The sequence below is a fragment of the Oncorhynchus nerka genome, linkage group LG15 (assembly GCF_034236695.1).
Source record: "Oncorhynchus nerka isolate Pitt River linkage group LG15, Oner_Uvic_2.0, whole genome shotgun sequence".
NCBI classification, from domain to species: Eukaryota; Metazoa; Chordata; class Actinopteri; order Salmoniformes; family Salmonidae; genus Oncorhynchus; species Oncorhynchus nerka.
Genome location: NC_088410.1, coordinates 35,413,688 through 35,437,608, shown reverse-complemented (window position 1 = coordinate 35,437,608; position 23,921 = coordinate 35,413,688). Strand labels below are relative to the sequence as shown.

General features: G+C 42.2%; 3 protein-coding genes across 3 annotated transcripts; all 3 read left to right on the top strand.

Moving 5' to 3' along the window:
- Positions 1-829: 829 nt before the first annotated feature.
- LOC115142562 (transcription factor Sp6-like) lies at positions 830-14,025 on the top strand. The gene is made up of 2 exons (XM_029682101.2): positions 830-1,065; positions 11,159-14,025. Exon 2 carries the CDS (start codon positions 11,330-11,332, stop codon positions 12,245-12,247), a length of 918 nt encoding a protein of 305 aa, XP_029537961.1. The 5' UTR covers positions 830-1,065; positions 11,159-11,329; the 3' UTR covers positions 12,248-14,025.
- Positions 14,026-17,325: 3,300 nt separating this feature from the next.
- On the top strand, positions 17,326-21,580 carry LOC115142561 (pre-mRNA-splicing factor CWC25 homolog). The gene is made up of 9 exons (XM_029682100.2): positions 17,326-17,539; positions 17,975-18,147; positions 18,367-18,603; positions 18,725-18,794; positions 18,908-19,056; positions 20,100-20,181; positions 20,308-20,576; positions 20,709-20,882; positions 20,972-21,580. Exons 1-9 carry the CDS (start codon positions 17,522-17,524, stop codon positions 21,084-21,086), a joined length of 1,287 nt encoding a protein of 428 aa, XP_029537960.2. The 5' UTR covers positions 17,326-17,521; the 3' UTR covers positions 21,087-21,580.
- Positions 21,581-21,996: 416 nt separating this feature from the next.
- Positions 21,997-23,904, top strand: LOC115142560 (proteasome subunit beta type-3-like). Its single transcript, XM_029682099.2, has 6 exons — positions 21,997-22,134; positions 22,687-22,871; positions 22,993-23,100; positions 23,204-23,381; positions 23,478-23,572; positions 23,743-23,904. The coding sequence occupies exons 1-6, from the start codon at positions 22,132-22,134 to the stop codon at positions 23,789-23,791; spliced, it is 618 nt and encodes a 205-aa protein (XP_029537959.1). The 5' UTR covers positions 21,997-22,131; the 3' UTR covers positions 23,792-23,904.
- The last annotated feature ends 17 nt before the right edge of the window (positions 23,905-23,921 follow it).

Genomic DNA, 23,921 nt, shown 5'->3' with positions numbered 1-23,921 from the left:
TCCTCTCATTTGGCAAACGTAAGAGGACCAGCTATGTATTTGGGCACCACTGAGCTTTGATAAGGCACCTATACTGCCTGTAACATGCAGAAGATGAAAGGATATGATACTGTTTTGTAAATTGTGGTTTCTTGACGGTTGAGAATTGAACTGATACTGAAGGTTATAGTACATTGTGTAACCTGTTTATACATTGTGTATAAACAGGTTACAGTACATTGTGTATGCATAACAATTAAGAGATACAATCTGTGCTATAGAGACCTGTTGCCAGTAGTTTACATAGGATGACATAGGAGCCTACATGGTGACCAGACCAGTGACAGTCATGACCAATGCAATGTTACCAGATGCCACTGTGTCAACATGGGGTCAATAAGATGGGTGACATGTATTGGTGAACTCAGCTTTGATGTTTTTTAATGATTCATAGTTTATTCAGTTATAAATGATTTATTATTTTTAACACACAATCTAATAAACGAGTAGGCTACTGTTTTGTAAGTGACTAGCTGCTAGTAATGCATTAGTGCATTGCGACATAATTCTTTATAGAATTGCTTTGAGTAAAGTTTTTCTGAGAGTAAGTCGCAGTGGGCAAACATTAGATCCATTTGAAATACAAGTATTATACACTGAGACAACCCCAAATGATGTAACAAGAGTGTTCAAAAAGTTGTCAACTTTCTAATGGGTCCGAATGTTGTAACGTAAGTGAGCCATGCCCATGTACCATCTTCAAAGGAAAGGCACACACCGAAAGAGGGCGGAGCCTGCGAAAAGAAAAAGAGACATAGCCTATTATAAACTTTGCCACCATTGAGTATGCTTACCTGTACGTGGAAGCGTTGTCTTGTCTCACCTGAACTGCTCGAGATGGAGGGAACTTTATGATATACCAGGATATCTATTTCTTTATTCGAGTTTTTTTTATTTTACCAAAGGCTTTTACTTGACTTCTGCCAAGGTGATTTATTTATTTTCATACCAGTGAATATAATAGGCTACAAAAAGCTATTCGTACATCGCGTCGGAATAGAACTACGGGCACCATTGGATAAACAGGTAGCTATATATGTTTCAATATAAAGGTTTTTGTTTCATAAGCATCGCATTGTTTACCAACGAGGTAACCGTTGCATTGTATTTCTTGTGTAGTGGAACAATATCGAAGTGACGGGTACATCCTTTTGACAGTTGCATGAACAATGAAACAGAGGACTGTACCTGGAATAACTAGAACCACTTGAAATAAAGAAATATGGTAAAAATTTAAGCATTTCTTTTTAAGAAAAAGTAAGAAAAAATATTGGAAATATCGTAGTGTAAGTATTTATATCTTCAATTTGTATTTTAATTTAGATTTGGAAAGACATATTTCAATTCATAATCTGTAATGAAAGTCGTGAAGTCATGAATATATATATAAATATATATATTATTGTAGGCCTAATTCAAATTAATTCCCCACTCATGGAAAGGATTGGGTTTGAGTGACAGGTTGTGCATTTGATACCATATTTGAAAATAGAAAAATGTGTACAATTTGCATCAAAATAAAGTATAATAAAGTAGAAATTTGAATAAATCTCCTTTCCAGTTTGAGTTCATATTTAGGGGAATGTTTCCTGGTCACAGATGAAACATAAAGCAGGAGGTAGAGTCCCTAAAAGGTTGTTGAATATCTCCTGTTTTTATGTTTTCACCACCCCAAAGACCTCGATTTAGAAATTGGTTATGCCACACAAGGGTATTCATTATGATTGAGGGGAACAATTAGCTCCAGTAATCTGTATGCCTTCCAATGTTGAAAAGCACACTGAGGATGATGGTGAACCATCATCACCATCAAAACCAACAATCAAAATCAACGAAAAAGCATTTTAGGAACTTTTTTAAATATTTTGTTTTACAATAAATGGTATTCCAATTATTAGAATATGTTATAGTGAATCTTTTACCAATTTGTATAGGGGAGTAGCCTATCTTGGACTCTCTCGTACAATATATTCCAATGCTGTAGTAGACTACAAAACTACAGTATGAATGTTATGGTGACTGAAATGCATAACAAGGTGACTTTTAGTTGACAGAAATAAAACAACATTACCTCATGCCTCACATAGAGCTCCGTAGGCCTGATTCTCTTCAACCCAAATTGATCCAAGACATTCAGGACCTTGATAATGTATCTGTAATCAACAGGGGCAGGGAACAACCCATTCAGTGAAAGGGAATGATATAATCCTAGGTGATTTAAAAAGAAAAAATGAAACAAGAAATCACGAATGTCAGAACTAATCCAGTAGACAACCCAAATAACACTGTATTAGAAATCCAAATGTAATCTATGCGTATATACACCAAAAACAATTTGTACAGCAGTTGATCGAGAATCCAGTATATGTAACAGAATGCAATGTACAGCAGTAGATACAGTGCCTTCAGAAAGTATTCACACCCCTTGACTTTTTCCACATTATTGTTATGTTACAGCCTACATTTAAAATGTATTCAATTTAGATTTTGTGTCACTGGCCTATAAACATTACCCCATAATGTCAAAGTGGAAAAATGAAAAGCTGAAATATCTTGAGTCAATAAGTATATTATCAAGCCTAAATAAGTTCAGGGGTAAAAATGTGCTTAACAAGTCACATAATAACTTGCATGGACTCACTCTGTGTGCAATAATAGTGTTTAACATGATTTTGGAATGACTACCTCGTCTCTGTACCCCACATACAATTATCTGTAAGGTCCCTCAGTCGAGCAGTGAATTTCTAAAACAGTTTCAACCACAAAGACCAGGGAGGTTTTCCAATGCCTCACAAAGAAGGGCACCTATTGGTAAAACGGTTTTAAAAAAGCAAACATTGAATATCTCTTTAAGCATGGTGAAGTTATTAATTACACTTTGGATCGGGTGTCAATACACCCAGTCACTACAAAGATACTGTCGTCCTTCCTAACGCAGTTGCTGGGGAGGAAGGAAACCGCGCAGGGATTTCACCAGTCCAATGGTGACTTTAAAACAGTTACAGAGTTGAATGGCTGTGATAAGAAAAACATATGGATGTATCAACAACATTGTAGTTACTCCACAATACTAACCTAAATGACAGAATAAAAATATTCCAAAACATGCATCCTGTTTGCAATAAAGCACTAAAGTAAAACTGCAAGAAATGTGGCCAAAAACACAACACATCACTGAGTACCACTCTTCATATTTTCAAGCAAGGTGGTGGCTGCATCATGTTATGGGTATGCTTGTCAAGGACTAGAGAGTTTTTAGGATAGAAATAAACTGAATAGAGCTAAGCACAGGGAAAATCCTTGAGGAAAACCTGGTTTAGTGTGCTTTCCACCAGACACTGGGAGACAAATTCACCTTTCAGCAAGACAATAACCTAAAACACATGGCCAAATATACTTACCAAGACGACATTGAATTTTCCTGAGTGGCCTAGTTACAGTTTTGACTTAAATCGTCTTGAAAATCTATGGCAAGACTTGAAAATGTTTGTCTAGCAATGATCAACAACCAACTTGACAGAGCTTGAAAACTTTTTAAAAGAATAATGTACCAATATCGTACAATCCAGGTGTGCAATCTCTTATAGACATACCCAGAAATATTCACAGCTGTAATCGCTGCCAAAGGTGACTCTAACATGTATTGACTCAGGGGTGTGAATATTTACACTACAGTTCAAAAGTTTGGGGTCACTTAGAAATGTCCTTGTTTTTGAAAGAAAATCTAATTTTTTGTCCATTAAAATAACATGAAATTGATCAGAAATACAGTGTAGACGCTGATAATGTTGTAAATTACTATTGTAGCTGGAAATGGCTGATTTTTAATGGAATATCTACATAGGCGTACAGAGGCCCATTATCAGCAACCATCACTCCTGTGATCCAATAGCACGTTGTGTTATCTAATCCAAGTTTATAATTTTAAAAGGCTAATTGATCATTAGAAAACCCTTTTGCAAATAAGTTTGCACAGCTGAAAACTGTTGTCGGATTAAAGAAGCAATAAAATTGGCCTTATTTAGACTAGCTGAGTAATTGGAGCATCAGCAGTTGTGGGTTCGATTACAGGCTCAAAATGATCAGAAACAAATAACTTTCTTCTGAAACTCATCAGTCTATTCTTGTTCTGAGAAAGGAAGGCTATTCCAAGAGAGAAATTGCCAAGAAGCTGAAGATGTAGTACAACGCTGTGTACTACTCCCTTCACAGAACAGCGCAAACTGTCTCTAACCAGAATAGAAAGAGGAGTGGGAGGCCCCAGTGCACAGCTGAGAAAGAGGACAAGTAAATTAGAGTGTCTAGTTTGAGAAACAGAAGCCTCACAAGTCCTCAACTGGCAGCTTCATTAAATAGTACCCGCAAAACACCAGTCTCAACGTCAACAGTGAAGAGGCGACTACGAGATTCTAGCCTTCTAGGCAGAGTTGCTAAAAAAAAGCCATATCTCAGACTGGCCAATGAAAAGAAAAGATTAAGATGGGCAAAAAAAACACAGACAACTGACAGAGGAACTCTGCCTAGAAGGCCAGCATCCTGGAGTCGCCTCTTCACTGTTGATGTCGAGACTGGTGTTTTGTGGGAACTATTTGATGAAGCTGCCAGTTTCCAGCTATAATAGTCAATTACAACATTAACAAAGTCTACACAAAAAAATTGCTTTTCTTTCAAAAATAGGGAATTTCTAAGTGACCCCAAACTTTTGAACGGTAGTGTCTGTAAATGAGATTTGTATGTATTTCGTTTTCAATACATTTTCAATATATTTCTGATTTTTTTCTTCACTTTGGCATTATGGAGTATTGTGTGTAGATGGGTGAGAAAAAAACATCTATTTAATCTATTTTGAATTCAGGCAGTAAGAAAATGTGAAATAAGATAAAGGGTGTGAAAACTTTCTGAATGCACTGTATATTACAATGCTATATGAAGCTATATGAAGAATACAGTATATGAATACACAGAGTAAACAAAAATATAAAATAAACGGTCCAGTGTTTAATGTCTCTATATACATGGGACAGCAACGTTGGCTGTGTGTGTGTGTGTGTGTGTGTACTATGTGCATGTGTTTGTGAGTTTGTGAGCCTATTTGTGAGACAGGAGTCTGTGTGTGTATGAGGTGTGTGTGTGCGTGTGCGTGTAAGCTTGTGTGTGTGTTTTGTGTGAGGGAGTGAGTCTATCTTTGTCTCTTACTACAGAAGATGGCTCGATGGATGTTGAACAGTCTGATGGCCTGGAGATAGAAGCTGTTTTTCAGTCTTTATGTCCCAGCTTTGATGCACCTGTACTGTCTCTGTCTGCTAAATGGTAGCAGAGTGAACAGACCGTGACTCGTGTGCCCCCGGTGATGTGTTGTGCTGACCGCACCACCATCTAGAGAGCGATTTGGTTGAGGGCGGTGCAGTTGCCGTACTAAGCGGTGATGCAGCCCGACAGAATGCTCTCAATGGTGCATCTGTAAAAGTTTGTGAGGGTCTTAGGGGCCATGCTGATTTTTTTCAGCCGTCCGAGGTTGTATAGATGCTGTTGCGCCCTCTTCACCATGGTGTCGGTGTGGTGGGACCAATTCAGGTCCTCAGTGATGTGCACTCCAAGGAACTTGAAGCTTTTGACCCTCTCCACTGGGAGAGGTCAACTCCTTTGTTTTTTTTTACATTGAGGGAGAGGCTATTTTCCTGGCACCACTTTGCCAGGCTCTTACCTCCTCCCTGTAGACTGTCTAGGCAGGTTTCCATTGACCCAGGATTATTCGACAAAAGCAATGTTGAATAAATCATTGCGACATGTGTAATGGAAACGGCAGTAATAAGCACATTTTTCTAAAGATCGACAACATTTTATTCCATTTGACGGGTGGATATTTATTTTGTCTAACTTTCTGTATTGTGACAAATGGTGATGGAAACTGTGTTTTTCAAATAAATGATGATTGACAAATAATTGTTTTTTATCATCACTTAACATAAAGCTCTTCAACCACTTCCTGTTATTCGAAGTAGGGGTGCGGAGGGTGCTGCAGCACCCCTTTGATAAATACAAATGGAATACAAATCAAACATTTCATAAATCACAAAATACTATTACTGCTGTGTGAACTAGAGCTTTTACTACTCCTGTATGAGCAAACAAAAAAATAGTCCTCAGTACAAGTTACATAGCTACTTGTGAGTTTGAGTAGAATACTGATCAATGGTAGGCCTACACAATAATCACTATACTAGCCCTACTTGTGTAAGCTCAACCTTGGAGATCAATTTAGGGCTTATTGTCAAACAGCTACAGTGGGGCAAAAAAGTATTTAGTTAGCCACCAATTGTGCAAGTTCTCCCACTTAAAAAGATGAGAGAGGCCTATGACAGACAACTATGACAGACAAAATGAGAAGAAAAAAAATCCAGAAAATCACATTGTAGGATTTTTAATGAATTTATTTGCAAATTATGGTGGAAAAAAAGTATTTGGTCACCTACAAACAAGCAAGATTTCTGGCTCTCACAGACCTGTAACTTCTTCTTTAAGAGGCTCCTTTGTCCTCCACTCGTTACCTGTATTAACGGCACCTGTTTGAACTTGTTATCAGTATAAAAGACACCTGTCCACAACCTCAAACAGTCACACTCCAAACTCCACTATGGCCAAGACCAAAGAGCTGTCAAAGGACACCAGAAACAAAATTGTAGACCTGCACCAAGCTGGGAAGACTGACTCTGCAATAGGTAAGCAGCTTGGTTTGATGAAATTAACTGTGGGAGCAAATATTAGGACATGGAAGACATACAAGACCACTGATAATCTCCATCGATCTGGGGCTCCACGCAAGATCTCACCCCGTGGGGTCAAAATGATCACAAGAACGGTGAGCAAAAATCCCAGAACCACACGGGGGGACCTAGTGAATGACCTGCAGAGAGCTGGGACCAAAGTAACAAAGCCTACCATCAGTAACACACTACGCCGCCAGGGACTCAAATCCTGCAGTGCCAGATGTGTCCCCCTGCTTAAGCCTGTACATGTCCAGGCCCATCTGAAGTTTGCTAGAGAGCATTTGGATGATCCAGAAGAAGATTGGGAGAATGTCATATGGTCAGATGAAACCAAAATATAACTTTTTGGTATAAACTCAACTCGTCGTGTTTGGAGGACAAAGAATGCTGAGTTGCATCCAAAGAACACCATACCTACTGTGAAGCATGGGGGTGGAAACATCATGCTTTGGGGCTGTTTTTCTGCAAAGGGACCAGGACGACTGATCTGTGTAAAGGAAAGAATGAATGGGGCCATGTATCATGAGATTTTGAGTGAAAACCTCCTTCCATCAGCAAGGGCATTGAAGATGAAACGTGGCTGGGTCTTTCAGCATGACAATGATCCCAAACACACCGCCCGGGCAACGAAGGAGTGGCTTCGTAAGAAGCATTTCAAGGTCGTGGAGTGGCCTAGCCAGTCTCCAGATCTCAACCCCATAGAAAATCTTTGGAGGGAGTTGAAAAGTTGCCCAGCAACAGCCCCAAAACATCACTGCTCTAGAGGAGATCTGCATGGAGGGCCAAAATACCAGCAAGAGTGTGTGAAAACCTTTTTATTTTATTTTTTACCTTTATTTAACCAGGCAAGTCCGTTAAGAACAAATTCTTATTTTCAATGACGGCTTAGGAACAGTGAGTTAACTGCCTGTTCAGGGGCAGAACGACAGAACGACATATTTGTACCTTGTCAGCTCGGGGGTTTGAACTTCCGGTTACAAGACCAACGCTCTAACCACTAGGCTACCCTGCCGCCCCTGAAAACCTTGTGAAGACTTACAGAAAACGTTTGACCTCTGTCATTGCCAACAAAGGGTATATAACAAAGTATTGAGTTAAACTTATGTTATTGACCAAATACTTATTTTCCACCATAATTTGCAAATAAATTCATTCAAAATCCTTTTTTTTCATTTTGTCTGTCATAGTTGAAGTGTACCTATGATGACAATTACAGGCCTCTCTCATCTTTTTAAGTGGGAGAACTTGCACAATTGGTGGCTGACTAAATACTTTTATGCCCCACTGTAAATACTTACCTCAAACATAGGTGTTTAAGAAGGATACCGTAATTTGTGATTAAGTCTAAAAGGAATTTGGGTGCCAAACCTACCAGAGCACTTGACTTTCTAAATGACATTTAAATGTCAAAGTTGACAGGCAATATGCCTCAGAGGACCCTAAGCCTCACAGGTTTTCACAATGGCTAGGGAGTTTTCCCATTCAATTACCATAGAAATGGGAAGGTGTATTAGAAGTTTATTTCGTTGTCTAATACAATGAGACAGGAGGTGTCATATCACTCGTGTACTCTATGTCCAACTGTCAACACATGGGTTGTGCTCCTCTGTGTAGACCTGTCTCGATATGAGTCATGATGATTTATTGACACACCAGTTGAGACACTTCCTCTACTCCATCTTCACATGTTGATTGAGTATTGGAATTTCGTGTCTGTGCAAGAGTGTTTACAAATATGCTCAAATTTGGACACATAATGCGTAACATTTACAACATTTGATGTAAAACCACATGAACATACAACAAATCAAGGTTGTTGCATTTGTCCATGATACTAGTAGACAAACAACTGTCAGGCAGTCACTATCCTACGGGAATCTTAGTCTTCTATAACGTATTGGAACCTGTGACGTTATATCACATATCAGACTAAACTACAAGATTTTCTCAACTCAAACACCATTCAAACACAAACACAGATATTTAGAAGTAGGCATACAGATACTTTATACTAAACTGACCATTCTAAATGTCTGTGTTTGATAGAAATACATTTTGGATGGTAAAAAAGAAAAGTATGGAGAATCCACAAACTCCGGTCCATTATCAGTTTTTATTCATTGGTGTGACAGTTAAGATTGGGAATCTTATTCTGCTATTAAATTGAATCTGTACTTTTCCCTTTACTGGCTGAATCAGAACGATAACCAACATGGAATAACCCTAAAGTCAGTTCGTCATCTACCGTGATGCGTTCCTCCCCTGGAGCACCTCCTCCTCTCTGGCAGACTAGTAAACCGGGGGGGGGGGGCTGTGCTGGGTCTTGGTAGGGCATAGCCTAGTAAACCTGGGACTTTGTTAGGTCTTGGTCGGGCAGGTTTTACGATGCAGCCCTGTCGTCCTGCACCTTCCTCCTCCCCGGCTCCCCACCCCCAGGGGCCCCATGCCAGCTGTTACTCTCAGGATACTCTTGAGTGTTCCAGCCAGCCACTTTTGTGAATGGAGGAGGATCGGCCACTTTCTTACTTGTTTACAGGGCTATTATATCAGAGAGCGAACGAGTGGAGGGGAAGAGAGGGAGAAAGAGGGGGACGCTTCATGCCACGGTGCATCTGACTCGCATTCCCCCAAAATTACAGAGCATCGTTGGAGCTCTGGCTCCAGGGCGACGTGAAATAAACCAGCTTGACCTTTAACACCAGACCTCTAATTCTGGAATTCCAAACTAATCGCTTTACGATTTCATTCCGACTCAAGAGCATCTCCTCTCTAGTGTCTGAAGAGGGCCATGGGAAGACCCGTTCAAAGCATAGCTCGTAATCCTGTTGGTATTCAAGGCTTTGTTTGTTGTCTCAGCAAATTGAAAATCCATTGAAGGGATCTGCGCTTGAGTTGGCCCCGTGCTCATTGGTAGGGAGTACCCACAACCCAAATGTTCTATTGCTTGAGTACCAGTACCTAACGTGTACTGATACCTTGTCCATTCCCTTTCAAGCACTGGAAGGGATAAGAGTGAATCTGAATCTCACAAGTTGTATGCTATCTTTTCAAAGTTTCTGTAAGTTGTGGAAATAGCTTGGCTTTAATGGTTTTGTGGACAAGGGACAGGATGCAGGTCTACCATTGAACCTTGACCTTTCTATTGAAGCTTAATTGTCTGGGTGCTGTATGGTCTCTCCCTCCCAGATATGGTATCACGACCTAGGATCTTCAGACAAACAAGATAGTAACCTCTTCCGACCCTTACAGCTTTACTGTTTCCTGCAGTAAAAATAATGGCATATATTTGGGGGGTAGACGACAACTCATAATTTTGGGCCAGAACATTTTTTGAATCATTTTTGTGACTTGAACCAAGTAAGCGTCTCCTGTAGATTGGGTTACAGCTTTTTGGCAAAAATGTCTCTCGACTCCTATAATTTGAACAGGTGCATTCCGTCACCTCTCAAAATTCTAAGGTAACCTAATTTGTGGGGTATGTATTATAGCATTTGTATGGTCCATTGGAGTTTACCCACTGCAATGCAATGGGGACAAGATGCTGACTGTCTTCGAGCATGCTGCCACAATTATATGGATAAAGTCATTGTTCTTGTGTTATTGTTGGACTTGTATTCGCAGGCTTCTGAAAGCCGTCAGTCAGAAACGGCTGCCGCCAGTGTGTAGGAGGCGGGTTTTTCATCGCAACGTCTCTTTTTTTGTTAGTCGCCTCGAAGGGATGTTGTTGTAAATCATGTGTGATTCATAAATAAAACTGGTTCTTCTGTCTGCTAGGCTTCATCTCTGAAAATCTCAGAGATGTACAAACACTGTAGATCTTGGCCCGCAGCCATTACCTCCCTGGATCTTCTTCCTTTTTTTTACCTCCGTCTCTGCACGGGGCTGTTCCTGTCAACACTCCTCTCTCTCTTTCTCGCTCTCCTCCTCCTTCCTCCACCACCTTTCGTATTTATCTCCACTCTGCCTCTGCCTCTTCATAGGGCTGCTCAAGTTGTTTTCTTTGTTTTCTCTTTGACTGTCCTCCACCATGGGAAGTACCTGGCATCGGATGCATTTGGCAGGTTTCTGTCCGGACACGTTTCTGTTCCCCTCGTCTCCTTCCCCTCATTCCGTCTGCTCTCTCCTCGGCCACGCAGCGTGAGAAATGGGGTGGGTGTCCATAAAGACGGGGGCGTGTCTGTTGGGTTTGGAGGGGAGGGGGAGGGGGGGGGGGGGTTACATGTGGTTGGAGGATTTGAAATCAAGTATTTGCATGTTTTGTGTTTGTTACATTGTAGCCCAACAGTATTTCAAGTCATTTGGCTAGAAGCAGTAATCTTACAAGAATTGACATTCCGTTTTTTTGTCCACAGGTCTGTAATCGTGGACAGAACCCTCAAGCTCTCCATCCAGCCATGTGGTAGTCTACACATCTTTACCCAGTTATCAGTCAGCCCACCACACCCCGGACCCACCCGGCTACCGCTCACTCCTCACCAGACTCAGCCTTCAACACCAGTATCCCACAGACAGCAGCTGGTCTCATGGCCCACCCCTATGAACCCTGGTTACGGACAGCACCCCCTGGTGGCAGCTCAGATGAGATGAACGTTCCCTCATGGTGGGACCTCCACACCGGGCCAGGGAGCTGGATGGACCTGCAGGCGGGCCAGGGTGTGGGCTTACAGGCAGTTGGTCAGAGCTCCATGGGACTGCAGTCTTCCCTGGGGCCTTACGGCTCCGAGCCCCAGCTGTGTTCTTCTGCTCAGCTAGCCCAGCTCGCCCCAGCCTCACACTCAGCTCACTCTCACCTCTACCCCCAGGATGGCTTCAAGATGGAGCCGCTGGGAGGACCTGAGCTCCTGCAGCCGGAGTCATACTCCCTGGAGGAGCCACAGGAGGGTGGCACCTCGGTCCGGCCCAAGCCCCAGCGCCGCTCTGCCTCCAGGGGCTCAGGCCAGTCTGTGTGCCGGTGCCCCAACTGTGTCCATGCCGAGCAGATGGGCCAGAGCACTGATGACGACCGGAGGAAACACATGCACAACTGCCACATCCCGGGCTGCGGCAAGGCCTACGCCAAGACCTCTCACCTGAAGGCCCACCTGCGCTGGCACAGCGGGGACCGGCCCTTCGTCTGCAACTGGCTCTTCTGCGGCAAGCGCTTCACGCGCTCTGACGAACTTCAGCGACACCTGCAGACACACACCGGTGCCAAGAAGTTCAGCTGCACCATGTGCCCCCGCGTGTTCATGCGCAACGACCACCTGGCCAAGCACATGCGTACGCACGAGTCTCCATCCGGTCCAGGGGAGGAGAGGATGTATGGAGAGGGGGGCCGGATGGGGAAGAGCTTTGACACACCTTCTCCTCAGCCCTCCCACGCCACTGCATCTGACACAGAGGCACCCCTTAAGCAGCCGAAATGTGAGAAAGACCCCTCTGGGACAGGACAGTCCAGCTAACTGTATCCCGTCCACATCTGGAATGCTATACAGATAACGTCGGTGGGCTACTATCAGCCCCTTTCTATCAGACAGAGAATCCATAGTTTATAATACATGTAGTCCAGTGGAGGTAGAATCATAGAGGGTTTTATATTATAAATTGATAGTTTATTTCTACCAGATGCATTGAACAACATAAGGCAACAAAGGCCCCTCTGATTTTAAGAATGCATCATATCACACATAACAGCACCATACAGCATAGACAGACATAAAACCAAAGAGCATATGTTACATCACCAACAGAGGACAAGCTGTCAAGTGCCTTACTGGAAGGATATCCATCTAAGGAATCAAGGAAAATGATTTTTTAGATGTTGTCTTCCATTTAAGGAAAGCTTTGGTGGCAACCAAACCAGAGCCAAAACTTGCTAGGTGCTAGGACTTCCGTTGCTGCTACTACTATTATACCATCTATCCATAGAGACTTTGAGAACGAGCTAAACTGAAGATGGTGCTTGATGTGTTTACAGTAAAACTACTAGCTACTTGGAGAGATATTTATTTCCAGGAAGCCATCAATCTCTCCAGTCTCCACTGCATACATCTAACTGAATTTAAGGCAATGGAAGTAGAGGGTTAGAATATGTTGGTATGTTGTGTTGGCTGCCTTTCCCCACCCTTTAACCCACCCCCTTGCCTTGCTGTGTATAATATACTGTACGTGAGTGTATGAACATGTCACTGGAAAATTCCACACTGTATTTTTGGTTTTGACCACGCATAATGTTGGCGTCAACCTTTCGCCAAAGAGCACCACAGTAAAGCACCACTAAAATTAATTTTGGTGCGGTATGTGGGCGGTTCAAATAAAAAGGACGCCATTTGCTCTGTAGACGGCAAATGAATTAAAAGTATGGCACTTGAAGTGCAGAGATGTCCCACTACAGCACATTACAGCATGGTATTCATACTCCATGTTTTACGTCAACAAATATATTTTCTGTTTAATGTACATTAAGAAGACATTAATTGTGTTATCCATGTATTCCACTTACAGTAAATGCACCGTATGTATCATCACGTTTAAATATCCCTCAGCTGTGACTGAAAAGCACCGTTGCTCATCTTTTGACACTCCTTATCTCGGCTATGCTGGTGTGAATGTCACATGATGACAGCGTATCTCATTCACAGGAAATGTGTAATTCCTTTGTCTTGTCGCTGATAGTGTACGATCCACACAATACCCATTTCACACTTCACAGAACCTACTGTAGTAACAGGCTGATAAGGATTTCCTTGGACAAAAGACAGGCTGGATACATCACTAATCATGAAATGTACGCTGGACTGAAATGTAAGCTGAACTGAAATCCCTAATTGAGAGGAATTTATGTAAACCATATTTTGTCACAACAACAACTTCCAGGATAAGCAACAATTCCTCCTCCAAGGTTGTTCAAGCATAAAGCCAAAAACAGATGGAGTGGAATTGTTTAGAACCCATTTTGATATTAATAGTCATAAATAACCATTTATATCTTGATAGAAGATGCACTTCGATAAAGTTTTAGGAATCCAGTATAGACCTTTCTAAATAGGCTTAGGCCTGTGTGCCGTGGTTTAGGCTTCTTAGCTTATAGTGCTCACTGTAAAACAAATTAGCCTTGTTAGGAAAACATTGTTGCATTTTGAGTCAAAATGTGCTTAGCTATGTAGAGATCTCTTACTGAGGTGTTTATTGTAGCCCCCATTAGAAACATCCCTAAATAAAATAAAATGTGTTTTTTTGATGGTTTTACTTGCCTTTTGTGTATCAAATGTGATGAAATGACATCACTTTGAGACTCATCTATTGCAAATCTCTTGGGGCCTGATTCAGACTTAGGAAATGTACGCCTTTGCTACACACGTCTTTCCTACGCACTTCACAGTAGTTGGTATTCAGTCTTACCTTATGCAGGTGCGGTTCCCTTGCGCGTGCTGATACATATAATTAAACCGCTGAAAACCCGCCCACTTGCTGGCCAATAAATTTTGTTGTGGAGTTTTCTTCCAATAGGGTTTCCAGTACATTTATCTAAAGCTATCCCTTTAAATGTGGTGTACCTTTAATAGAATTGTCTTGACAGACTCATTAGAATATATGGATAGAACAGTTCAGAATATTAGGGATCAATGAAAGAAAGCCATGTAGGCCTAAATACACGCATATTCATCTCCTTTTCAGCACCAATTGGTAGATCTTGTATATTATTTAGGGTTAGGAAAGTATTCATGAATAATCAGTTATGAGGGAATTAAGTCAAGACAAGGTTCAAATATGGCGTATCTGAGGGCCTCCCAAGTGGCACAGCGGTCTAAGGCACTGCATCGCAATGCTAGAGGCGTCACTACAGACCCCGGGAAGTCCCATAGGGCGCCGCACAATTGGCCCAGCGTCCTCTGGGTTAAGGGAGGGTTTGACCGGTGGGGCTTTACTTGGCTCATCGTGCTCTTGCGACTCCTTGTGGTGTGCCGGGTGCCTGCAGGCTGACCTTTGGTTGTCAGGGTTTGGCGGGTCATGTTTCGGAGGACGCATGACTCAACCTTTGCCTCCCGAGCCCATTGGGGAGTTGCAACGATGAGACAAGATCAAAATTGTGGAGAAAAATACTAAAATAAAAAGAACATGGCGTATCTGTAGACACACCTTCACCACACCTTCTTTTTTTAAAATGTCCACCCCAAACAAATAGCAAGTGAATAGCATGCTATTCTCATGCTTAAGTTCAAGGTCAGAATACCTGTAGAGAGAAAAGTGCATAAAAAAGGAATGACATTCCCTACTACACGCGCTTAACTCGGGTCAGAATTCCCCTGTTGTAGTGCATTTCCAATAGGCCTACCTAGGAACACTTGATACATGTATAAAAAAAGGCCTATTGGCTATCTCTATTATTATTATCATCAATGCTATTATTGAGTTGTATGTGTTAGATAGGAGCAGATTGAAGATTATTAAAATATTATTTAAAACTTACCTTATTTTAAGGATTACTGTAGTATGTTGTCGCAGTATATATGAATTTAAACAATATTTTGTAATAATTTAAGTACTGCTGTACTATTGCTTGGTTTTAAGACTTGCTTGTAATTTTAATAGAGAAATGTCCTTTATGGAAATTAAAATAGAAAGAAGTATGACGTATGTTGTCTATTTATTCAGTACTTCATCATGATTTATTATAAGACGCACTGCTGGAACCAGCTCGTGTGTGTGTGTGTGTGTCTCCTCTTACTCACAGAATGCGTTCAAGACAAGAGCCACATCAAAAACCTGTTCCGGGTGCGTTCAAGGACAATGCACAGCGCAGCATTGTCCTTGAACGCACCCGGAACAGGTTTTTGATGTGGCTCTTGTCTTGAACGCATTCTGTGAGTAAGAGGAGACATGGGGAAAGTTAAAGGAGCATTGAGATGTCTTAAAGAGGAAATGGGAGTCAGGAGAAGCAATGGATGCAGAGTTTTCTATGTTTGAGACGACAAGGGCGTTGGAGAGCTGTGGAGAAGATCAAGTGTGTTATATGATGTTTAAGCATGCACTGGACAGTGTGTTGGAAACAGTGTTAGGGTTGTATACCTGCTGGGTGGAAAATGTGCAGTGATATTGCCATCTGTAAAACCAGGTAAAGATCCGGCAGTTATAGGCCTATCGCACTTACAGCCAACGTGTAAGTTGATGGAAAAGATGATAGTGAGTAGGATTATGTATTTCTTGGGAGTTAGGGGTTTGATGAGCTTAGCACAGAGTGGGTTCAGGACAGTGGAGGCTGGTTGGAGGAGATATAAGAGGACAGGTTCATTGTAATGGATGGAATTGGATAAATGTAACGGAGTCAAACGTGGTTGCCATATGTTTGATACCGTTCCATTTATTCCATACCAGCTATTACAATGAGACTGTCCTCCTATAGCTCCTCCCACCTGCCTCCTCTCATTCAGGAGAGGGAGGTCTGCCATGGTTGCCCTGGTGACAGTTAGTACAGAGATAACCAAGGCCCTGACAATTAAAGAGGTGATGAGTGTTGTGTATTTTGACATTGAGAAAGCTTACGATATCGTGTGGAGAAAAGGGTTGTTGATCCAGTTGAGTTCATTGGGAATTGGGGGACGTCTGTATAACTGGATCATGGATTTCCTGTTCGATCGAGTCATACGGGTGAGGGTGGAGTTAGAATTGTCAATGCGGTTTGAAGTGGACAATGGTACTCCTCAGGGAAGTGTGGTTAGTCCGATGTTGTTCAACCTGATCATAGATGACAGATTTAAGGAGGTGGGACAGGGAGACTAAAGACGGAAGGAAGGAACGAAGACGGGCAGGTCGGATAGGGGAGACTTGTTGCTGTTAATGAGACTCGAAAGGATGGGAGTGGTGGCAAGCTTTTGTTTGGTTCCTGCCCACGTGAGTGTGGAGGGTAATGAGAAGGCTGATGTGGTGACTAAGAGTGCTGTGAGGAGAGAGGGGGTAGATATTCAGGTCCCACTGGGTCGCAGGGAAGTTAAGTCCTTGATCTGGGCAAAAGGGCTCAATTTTTGACAAAGGGAGTGGGATGCTAGTAGTAAGGGGAGGCCATTTTATTGCGTGCATCGGTCAGTAAAGGAAGAGGTGGGGAGTATGGGATGTAGGACAGAGGAAGTTGTGTGCAGTAGACTACGATTTGGGCACACAGGTTTGAATGCCATGTTGTGGATAATAGGAAGACGTGAAACAGGTCTGCATGATGAATGTTTAGTGGAGGAAACGGTGGAGCCTGTGTTGATATTTTGTGAATTGTATGACAGGGAGAGATTGTGTGAAAGGGTCTGAGAGGCTGGACGGGGTTGAGGTTTGGGTGGTGAAGTGGGGGAGGGAAGGGGAGGGAAGTGGTGACTACGGCTCTATTTCACTTTCTTAGAGGAACAGGACTAATGAAGGGAATTTAATATAGTTACACCGTGACTAGCCTCACACTCCAGTACAGTAGGTGGCGGTGTATGCACCTTCAAAGTTTGATGCTATCCGCCAACCCAATCCCCAAGAAGAAGAAGAAGAATCCAAAGAAGAAGAAGAAGAACGCACTCTTAAACAACCAGACAAATATTCAGAAAGTCCGGAAGTACAAAGAAAACACAACACGCTAACCTAGCATGCAAATGCCGATGTTATTTAGATAATAACATAGATGTGTTTTGTCAGATACAATAACCACATAGGTAGAGGACACGTTTATTCATATCTTATTACTCAATTGGACGATCTAAGTCAACATGGGAGGAGGTGACCTCGTAAGTATCAAATATTAGATTTAAAAGCTAACTAACTTAGCTAGCTACGCATGCTTGTTTTGTTTGTGTCTAGAAAGCTAACTAATCACAAAACCACCTACATGTTCGACACAATTCAATTACTGCCAACTTCTGAACTAGCGTTTAGTGAAGAGAAACGCTATTACTGCCACGACAACGATGGCTAGTTGGCGTAGCTAGTTAACTAAGTTGACCCTTAACTAATTACATTTTGAAGGTGTGTTTATTTAATATTTTCCCAGTTATGTTGTTACACAACTACCTAGCTAGTTAACGTCACTCAGAAGTAGTAATTCCTTGCCTTCCCTGAGGAACAATTGGAATTCAGAAATGATGGTTGTATTGATCAATTGTAGCTGTCTTTCTCTGTTCTGTTTAATTATATCGAATATCACTTTCTCTTATCTCTGTCAGAACTTGAAGAAGAGCTGGCATCCCCAGACTATGAAAAACATAGAGCGGGTATGGAAGGCTGAACAGAAGCACGAGGCTGAGGCGAAGAAGATCGAGGAGCTTCAGAAGGAGCTGAGAGAGGAACGAGCTCGAGAAGATATTACCAGATTCGCTCAGCAGACTGGGGCTCTAAAGTAATGCTCCCCTCACTGACCCTTGTGATGAGGAGGAAGTAATAGGTCTCACCTTGATAGAGAAACCACTGTCATGTCTAGGTTTAAAAGTCAAATGAGTTAGCTTTATTTGATATTATCCTATTTTCAAGTGTGCCCTCACCACAGACAAATGGATAGAGATACTCCCCTTGGATGTTGTCGCTAACACTCGACTGCTTTTTTGTTGTTTTACTCCAGGAAAAAAGATGACCGGTTGGACTGGATGTACCAGGGGCCAGGTGGTCAGGTGTCCCGTGATGAGTACCTACTGGGACGCCCCATCGACAAGCAGATCACCCAGCAGTTTGAGGAGCCAGAGAGCGGTCCATCCGAACAAACCGGCCTGCTGCCTGGCTCAATCTTCAACCCCTCCACCCCTGCATCCAACCTCGACATGGCCGCCAAGATCAGAGAGGACCCGCTGTTTGATATCAAGTCAGTCACTCTTGTCTCTTTCTTTACCATTTAGTGTGTCCAGCTAGCAACTGTTATACCATACACTGATGTTCTGCTGTTAGCCAAGAGCTGATGATAATGACACGTCTAATTTTTCAAGGAAACGGGAGGAGGAGAAGAAGAGGGAGGTCTTGACAAACCCAGTGAAAATGAAGAAGATCAAAGAAATGGTAAGTTGGATGGCTCCATTCAAACTGGGATGAAATCCGTTTCAGCCTGTTGTTGTTTCAGATTAACTGGGTTCTAAAGCAGCAACAGTTTTTCACTTTTTATTTTCTTTCAGCTGCGTCAGAATCTTGAAAAGAAAGACAAGAAAAAGAAGAGGAAGAAGGACAAGAAGGAGAAAAGGGAGGAGAAAGAGAGGAGAAAGGAGAAGAAGCGTAAGAGAAGGAGCTTGAGCTCAAGCTCTGTGGACGAAGACAAAATACACAGGTGCCCCTGAAACCTAACTTCAATAGAGGTTTCTCAGGATCAGTAAACAGATGCCAATATGACCAGATGTTCAATTGAACTGTTTTGATCTTGTAAGCATTTTGTGATAGTTTACAAAATATAGCTTGCCGCTTCTATTGTTGACAGCAACTTCTGGATGGGGTAGATTGTTTGTTTATTTAAAAAAAAAAGATATATTTAACCCAGTTAAGAACAAATTCTTATTTACAATGATGGCCTAGGAACAGTGGGTTAACTGCCTTGTTCAAATTTTTACCTTGTCAGCTTGGGGATTCGATCTAGTAACCTTTCGGTTACTGGCCCAACGATCTTAACCACTAGGCTACCTGCCGCCCCAATCCTATCAGTCCTTAGACCCCAGCAAAATTCTGCATGTCTAGCTCTTATGTTTAGCCTCTCAGTGAAGTGTTTTACTCTTTTCTTTTCAGGACAACCAGGGCTACAAGTAGAACACAAAACAATTTGACTTAAGTAGTTGCGTTAATTGACAAATGTCCATAAAGAAAAAAGGTCCGCCAAAGCAAAAACCTGATAAAAATTAATTTATATGAATGCTGTAATTACAGAAACCGTTTGCTCACTGGGAAATGGATATCCAACTAGTCAGTGACAACTGAGCTTATTTCAGTGTCATGGACACTATGTCTTGGGATGTCCTATGATATTCTATGTAGAAGAACCTCTTACCTTCTAATGACTCCTTTGTAGCTTGTGAGCGTCATAGAGCAAAACATGTTACGTGTGTGTGTTGTTGAGCTTTTCATAGATGGGTAGCTGAAACTATTCGGACTCTACAGACATTCGCCCGTGTCTCTCAAACACAGCTCTATCTCAGCCGCCGTTAATAATCACACAGACTAATGGTTAGCACCGACGGATGCAGAATAAGTAGATTAATCCAATGGTACAACCCATAAGTATGTAGCTCAAACACACCATGTTTAAAAGTGGTTAGAAGTCCAAAACATTCCAGCGTTGTGGTGGGACTCATTGGGTTAACTGAGTGATGGATCTTTACTTAGGCACCATTCTAAAGAGGAATCCAAAGAAACAACCCACTCACATTCCCACCATCGCAGTGTCCCCGCTGGCTATGGACTACAGGTCAGTACGGCTCAATCTTTATATATTGACAGTGAACGTTGTTAGATCTTAGTCCAATCAATTCAAAGTGACTTTAATCCTCATGAGAGAGATGTGTACCGCTCATCGCCTAATTTCTTTCCTCAGTTTCCAGCTGGGAGGCATCATCAGTCCTCAAAGCCCACCAACCACTTAAGGCACCGTTCTCAGGAGAGGAGCCGCTCTCGATCGCCTCAAAGGACAGACTGGAACGGCCATCATTCCTCTCACAGGACAGACAACCACTCTTCTCACAAATCAGAGAACCACTCATCCCACAGGACAGACCAGTTTAAAGTTCCACAGTTCCAGCGCCCCAGCGCCCCCCCCAGCCCACAGAAAGATCGCTACCAAAGGCGTCAGAGCAGTACTACCAAGTAAGAGTCCACAGCACCTGTTTATACAAGTATCACACCTGGGTTCAATCATCAGTGAACTAATGGTAATCCCACCACCCCATCCTAAAGGGTTTTCTTATCCCTATATTTATCTGCCTGATATTCTCTTAGATGTCTCTCTGCTGAAGAGCTGGAGAAGAAGAGGAGAGAGATGATGGACTTTGCCAAACAGAGAGACGAAGAGCGCGAAAGCAACATTAGAAGTTACAAACGACAGGATGAACAGGAGAAGGAGCGGGAGAAAGAGAAAGGCGGCAAGCATGACCGCAACGCTGGCTTTATCCAGTAAGTATCTCACTGACTGACACGCACGTATGGCATGCTTCCTCTGGCTGTTGTCTGGTCCTCTAAAACTGTTGCGTCCTTCCCTGCAGTAACATGAAGCTGGAGAGTGCCTCCACCTCTTCCTTGGAGGATCGAGTCAAGAGAAACATCCACTCCATACAGAGGACCCCCGCATCCCTGGAGAAGAATTTCATGAGGAGATGAGAACTAGAAGAAGCAGGAATGGGTTGATTGAGGAGAGAGTAAAAATATGCACCAGCTACCACACTGAAATATGTGCACCGGTTTGCCAGGACTGCCAACTAATTTATAATTTAATAAACAAAACAGACACTGCAGAGGCACCATGTATTTGTACTCGGAGCCCTGTGAAACTTCCCCTTAGCCATTGCCCTGACTAAAGCAATGCAAAGGATCTGACTTCCTCTGTAATGGAAAAACTCACCCGTGCCATTCACCAGCAACAGCAAGCCATACTCACCTTTTATAGAATGAGCAATGTTGGATTTATTTTAAGTGGAAATTGTATATTTTGTTCTCTGTAATGTTTAGGATTATTCAAACTTATCAGACACAACCCTTTTGTAAATGATGCTTCTTGGAAATCTTTAGTGTATTGCTGTAACGGAGAATAATTTTGGATCTTAATAAAACATTGTTCCTAGAGCTTCTATTGAGATGGGGGCTAACAAACTAAATACTCTGAGTTTACATGTATGTGATGCTGATTACTGCTTTGATACACCTTCAGAAAACTATAATAATTGAAAACGTCCTATGAAGACGAAATTCTCAGGCACACTGCCACCAGCATCATCATAAAGTAGACGTACATTGTTCAATGAAAGCCTTTTGTTTTATAGGATAATAATGCTGGATTTAAGAGGTGCCCATCGCCAGTGGTTCGGTGTTTTAGTCACAGGCTCATAGTTTACTGTACATTTTTTTTTCAAAGTTTGGTCCCATAACTTGTCTTTATTTTCATTGTTTCACTTTTGCACGCTTCAAACAAACTAGGAACGTTAGCACAGTCCCCTAACAACCGTCAACGATAACACCAATGGCCACCCGGAACTTTTTACAGACCCAATCATCGTGTAGTACAGAATGACGTTTCAAACAGCAAGGGTGGCTGATTTCCGACTGTTCTAAATCGTGTAGTCACTGGGATTGTTATCCGCAGTCATTAAAAATAGTGAACATTTACAAGATATTTCACGACTAAGGAAGATACCTCAACGTATTCACAATGGTAAGACGATGTCAAATAATGTATGCATGTAGCTTGTGGTCCGTAGATTGGTTTGTAAAACTAGCTTAGCTAACGTTAGCAACCGGCTGCCTAATCAGTATGGTAGCTAGCATTTAGCTTGCTAACGTTAGCTAGCTAGTTACCATTGCAGGGGACTTTTGGCATGGCTAACTAACTTGTTCAACGAAAATGTAACTAGTGTTAGTCATTTTCCAAACATAACTACTATATTAACTCGCTACCTAGTTAGCTATAAACTGGATTCTTGTCACTAACGCAAGTCTATGAATGAGCTGACTAATGTTATCACTAGTTATCTGAAGAGGGATGCAACATCATGCAACTTGAGTCTGATGGAAGTTTAGAATCTTGTCGTTAATAGGTATGCCAATGTTTCTACTAATTCACCTATGTTTGAAGTAATGAGGGTCACCCGTCAAAGTTAGTAACTCAATAGTTAGTGATGGAAACAATGTTTGGGTTTTGAAATTGTCCCATGATTGCTACTCATAACTTCTCTCCCTCGTTTCCTTCCTTGTGTTCCATCTCCAGTCTATTATGTCCTATAATGGTGGTGCCGTCATGGCGATGAAGGGTAAGCAATGTGTAGCCATTGCAGCAGATCGAAGATTCGGTGTACAGGCTCAGATGGTGACCACAGACTTCCAGAAGATCTTTCCCATGGGAGACAGACTCTACATTGGTCTGGCTGGCCTAGCTACTGACGTACAGACAGTGTAAGTGTGCACTGGTCCATCAGTGCACGTCTTCTCTCCCAAGTTCCAGAGTATTTGGATGGTCAGTGGAACAGATTGACCTTGCAGGTGATATTAATTGTCCACTTTGTTTTTCTAACAGTTCCCAGAGGCTCAAGTTCAGATTGAACCTCTATGAGCTGAAGGAGGGGCGTCAGATCAAACCCAAGACATTCATGAGCATGGTCTCCAACCTGCTGTATGAGAGGAGGTGAGTTTACTGATGTGAAGAAGCACAGTATTTCATATACAAGTCTCCACTTCCGCCTTGGTGGCAAGTCTGTGACTGATCAAACGTGTATCCCTCGTCTTAGATTTGGACCATACTACATTGAGCCTGTGATCGCTGGGCTGGACCCCAAGACCTTTGAGCCATTTATCTGCTCGCTGGACCTGATTGGCTGCCCCATGGTGACAGAGGACTTTGTTGTGAGCGGCACTTGCTCAGAGCAGATGTACGGCATGTGTGAATCTCTCTGGGAGCCAGACATGGTAGGTTGTGTACTGTATTGTAAGATAATACATTGACTGTGATAGTTGATTATATCTCTATTTTTTATTTACAATGGTTATTTTTGACACCTGCAGGAACCAGAGGACCTGTTTGAGACCATCTCCCAAGCCATGCTGAATGCAGTGGACAGGGATGCTGTTTCAGGCATGGGTGTCATTGTGCAAGTCATGTAAGTACAGTCATACTTTTCCTCTTCCACTGCCTACATTTTTTATTAAATACCTGCTAAATGTGTAATTAATCAGAGGATTCATACAAATGACATTTAGATGGTGATATTAATAATGCTCTGGTCAGTGTTGTTGTAGTGACAGTACCTTGATTAACTTATTTTTACAGTGAGAAGGACAAGATCACCACACGTACCCTGAAGGCCAGAATGGATTAAAGCTCCTCTCCCTCATCTCTACCACCTCCTATTTTGTATGAAAATGATCAACACTGCGTGTACTGTTTTTCTTAAGATACTGTTCAATAAAATTAATATTAGTGTTACAATGACTCTGGTGTTCCTGGTA

Bases quoted from the DNA above. Each gene is read 5' to 3' on its own strand.
- LOC115142562 (XM_029682101.2), top strand. From the start codon at position 11,330: ATGGCCCACCCCTATGAACCCTGGTTACGGACAGCACCCCCTGGTGGC.
- LOC115142560 (XM_029682099.2), top strand. The intron at 22,872-22,992 runs GTAAGTGTGCAC...TTTTTCTAACAG, and splicing joins GCTACTGACGTACAGACAGT to TTCCCAGAGGCTCAAGTTCA. The intron at 23,382-23,477 runs GTAGGTTGTGTA...TGACACCTGCAG, and splicing joins CTCTCTGGGAGCCAGACATG to GAACCAGAGGACCTGTTTGA.
- LOC115142561 (XM_029682100.2), top strand. The intron at 20,182-20,307 runs GTCAGTACGGCT...TTCTTTCCTCAG, and splicing joins CCGCTGGCTATGGACTACAG to TTTCCAGCTGGGAGGCATCA. The intron at 20,577-20,708 runs GTAAGAGTCCAC...ATATTCTCTTAG, and splicing joins CGTCAGAGCAGTACTACCAA to ATGTCTCTCTGCTGAAGAGC.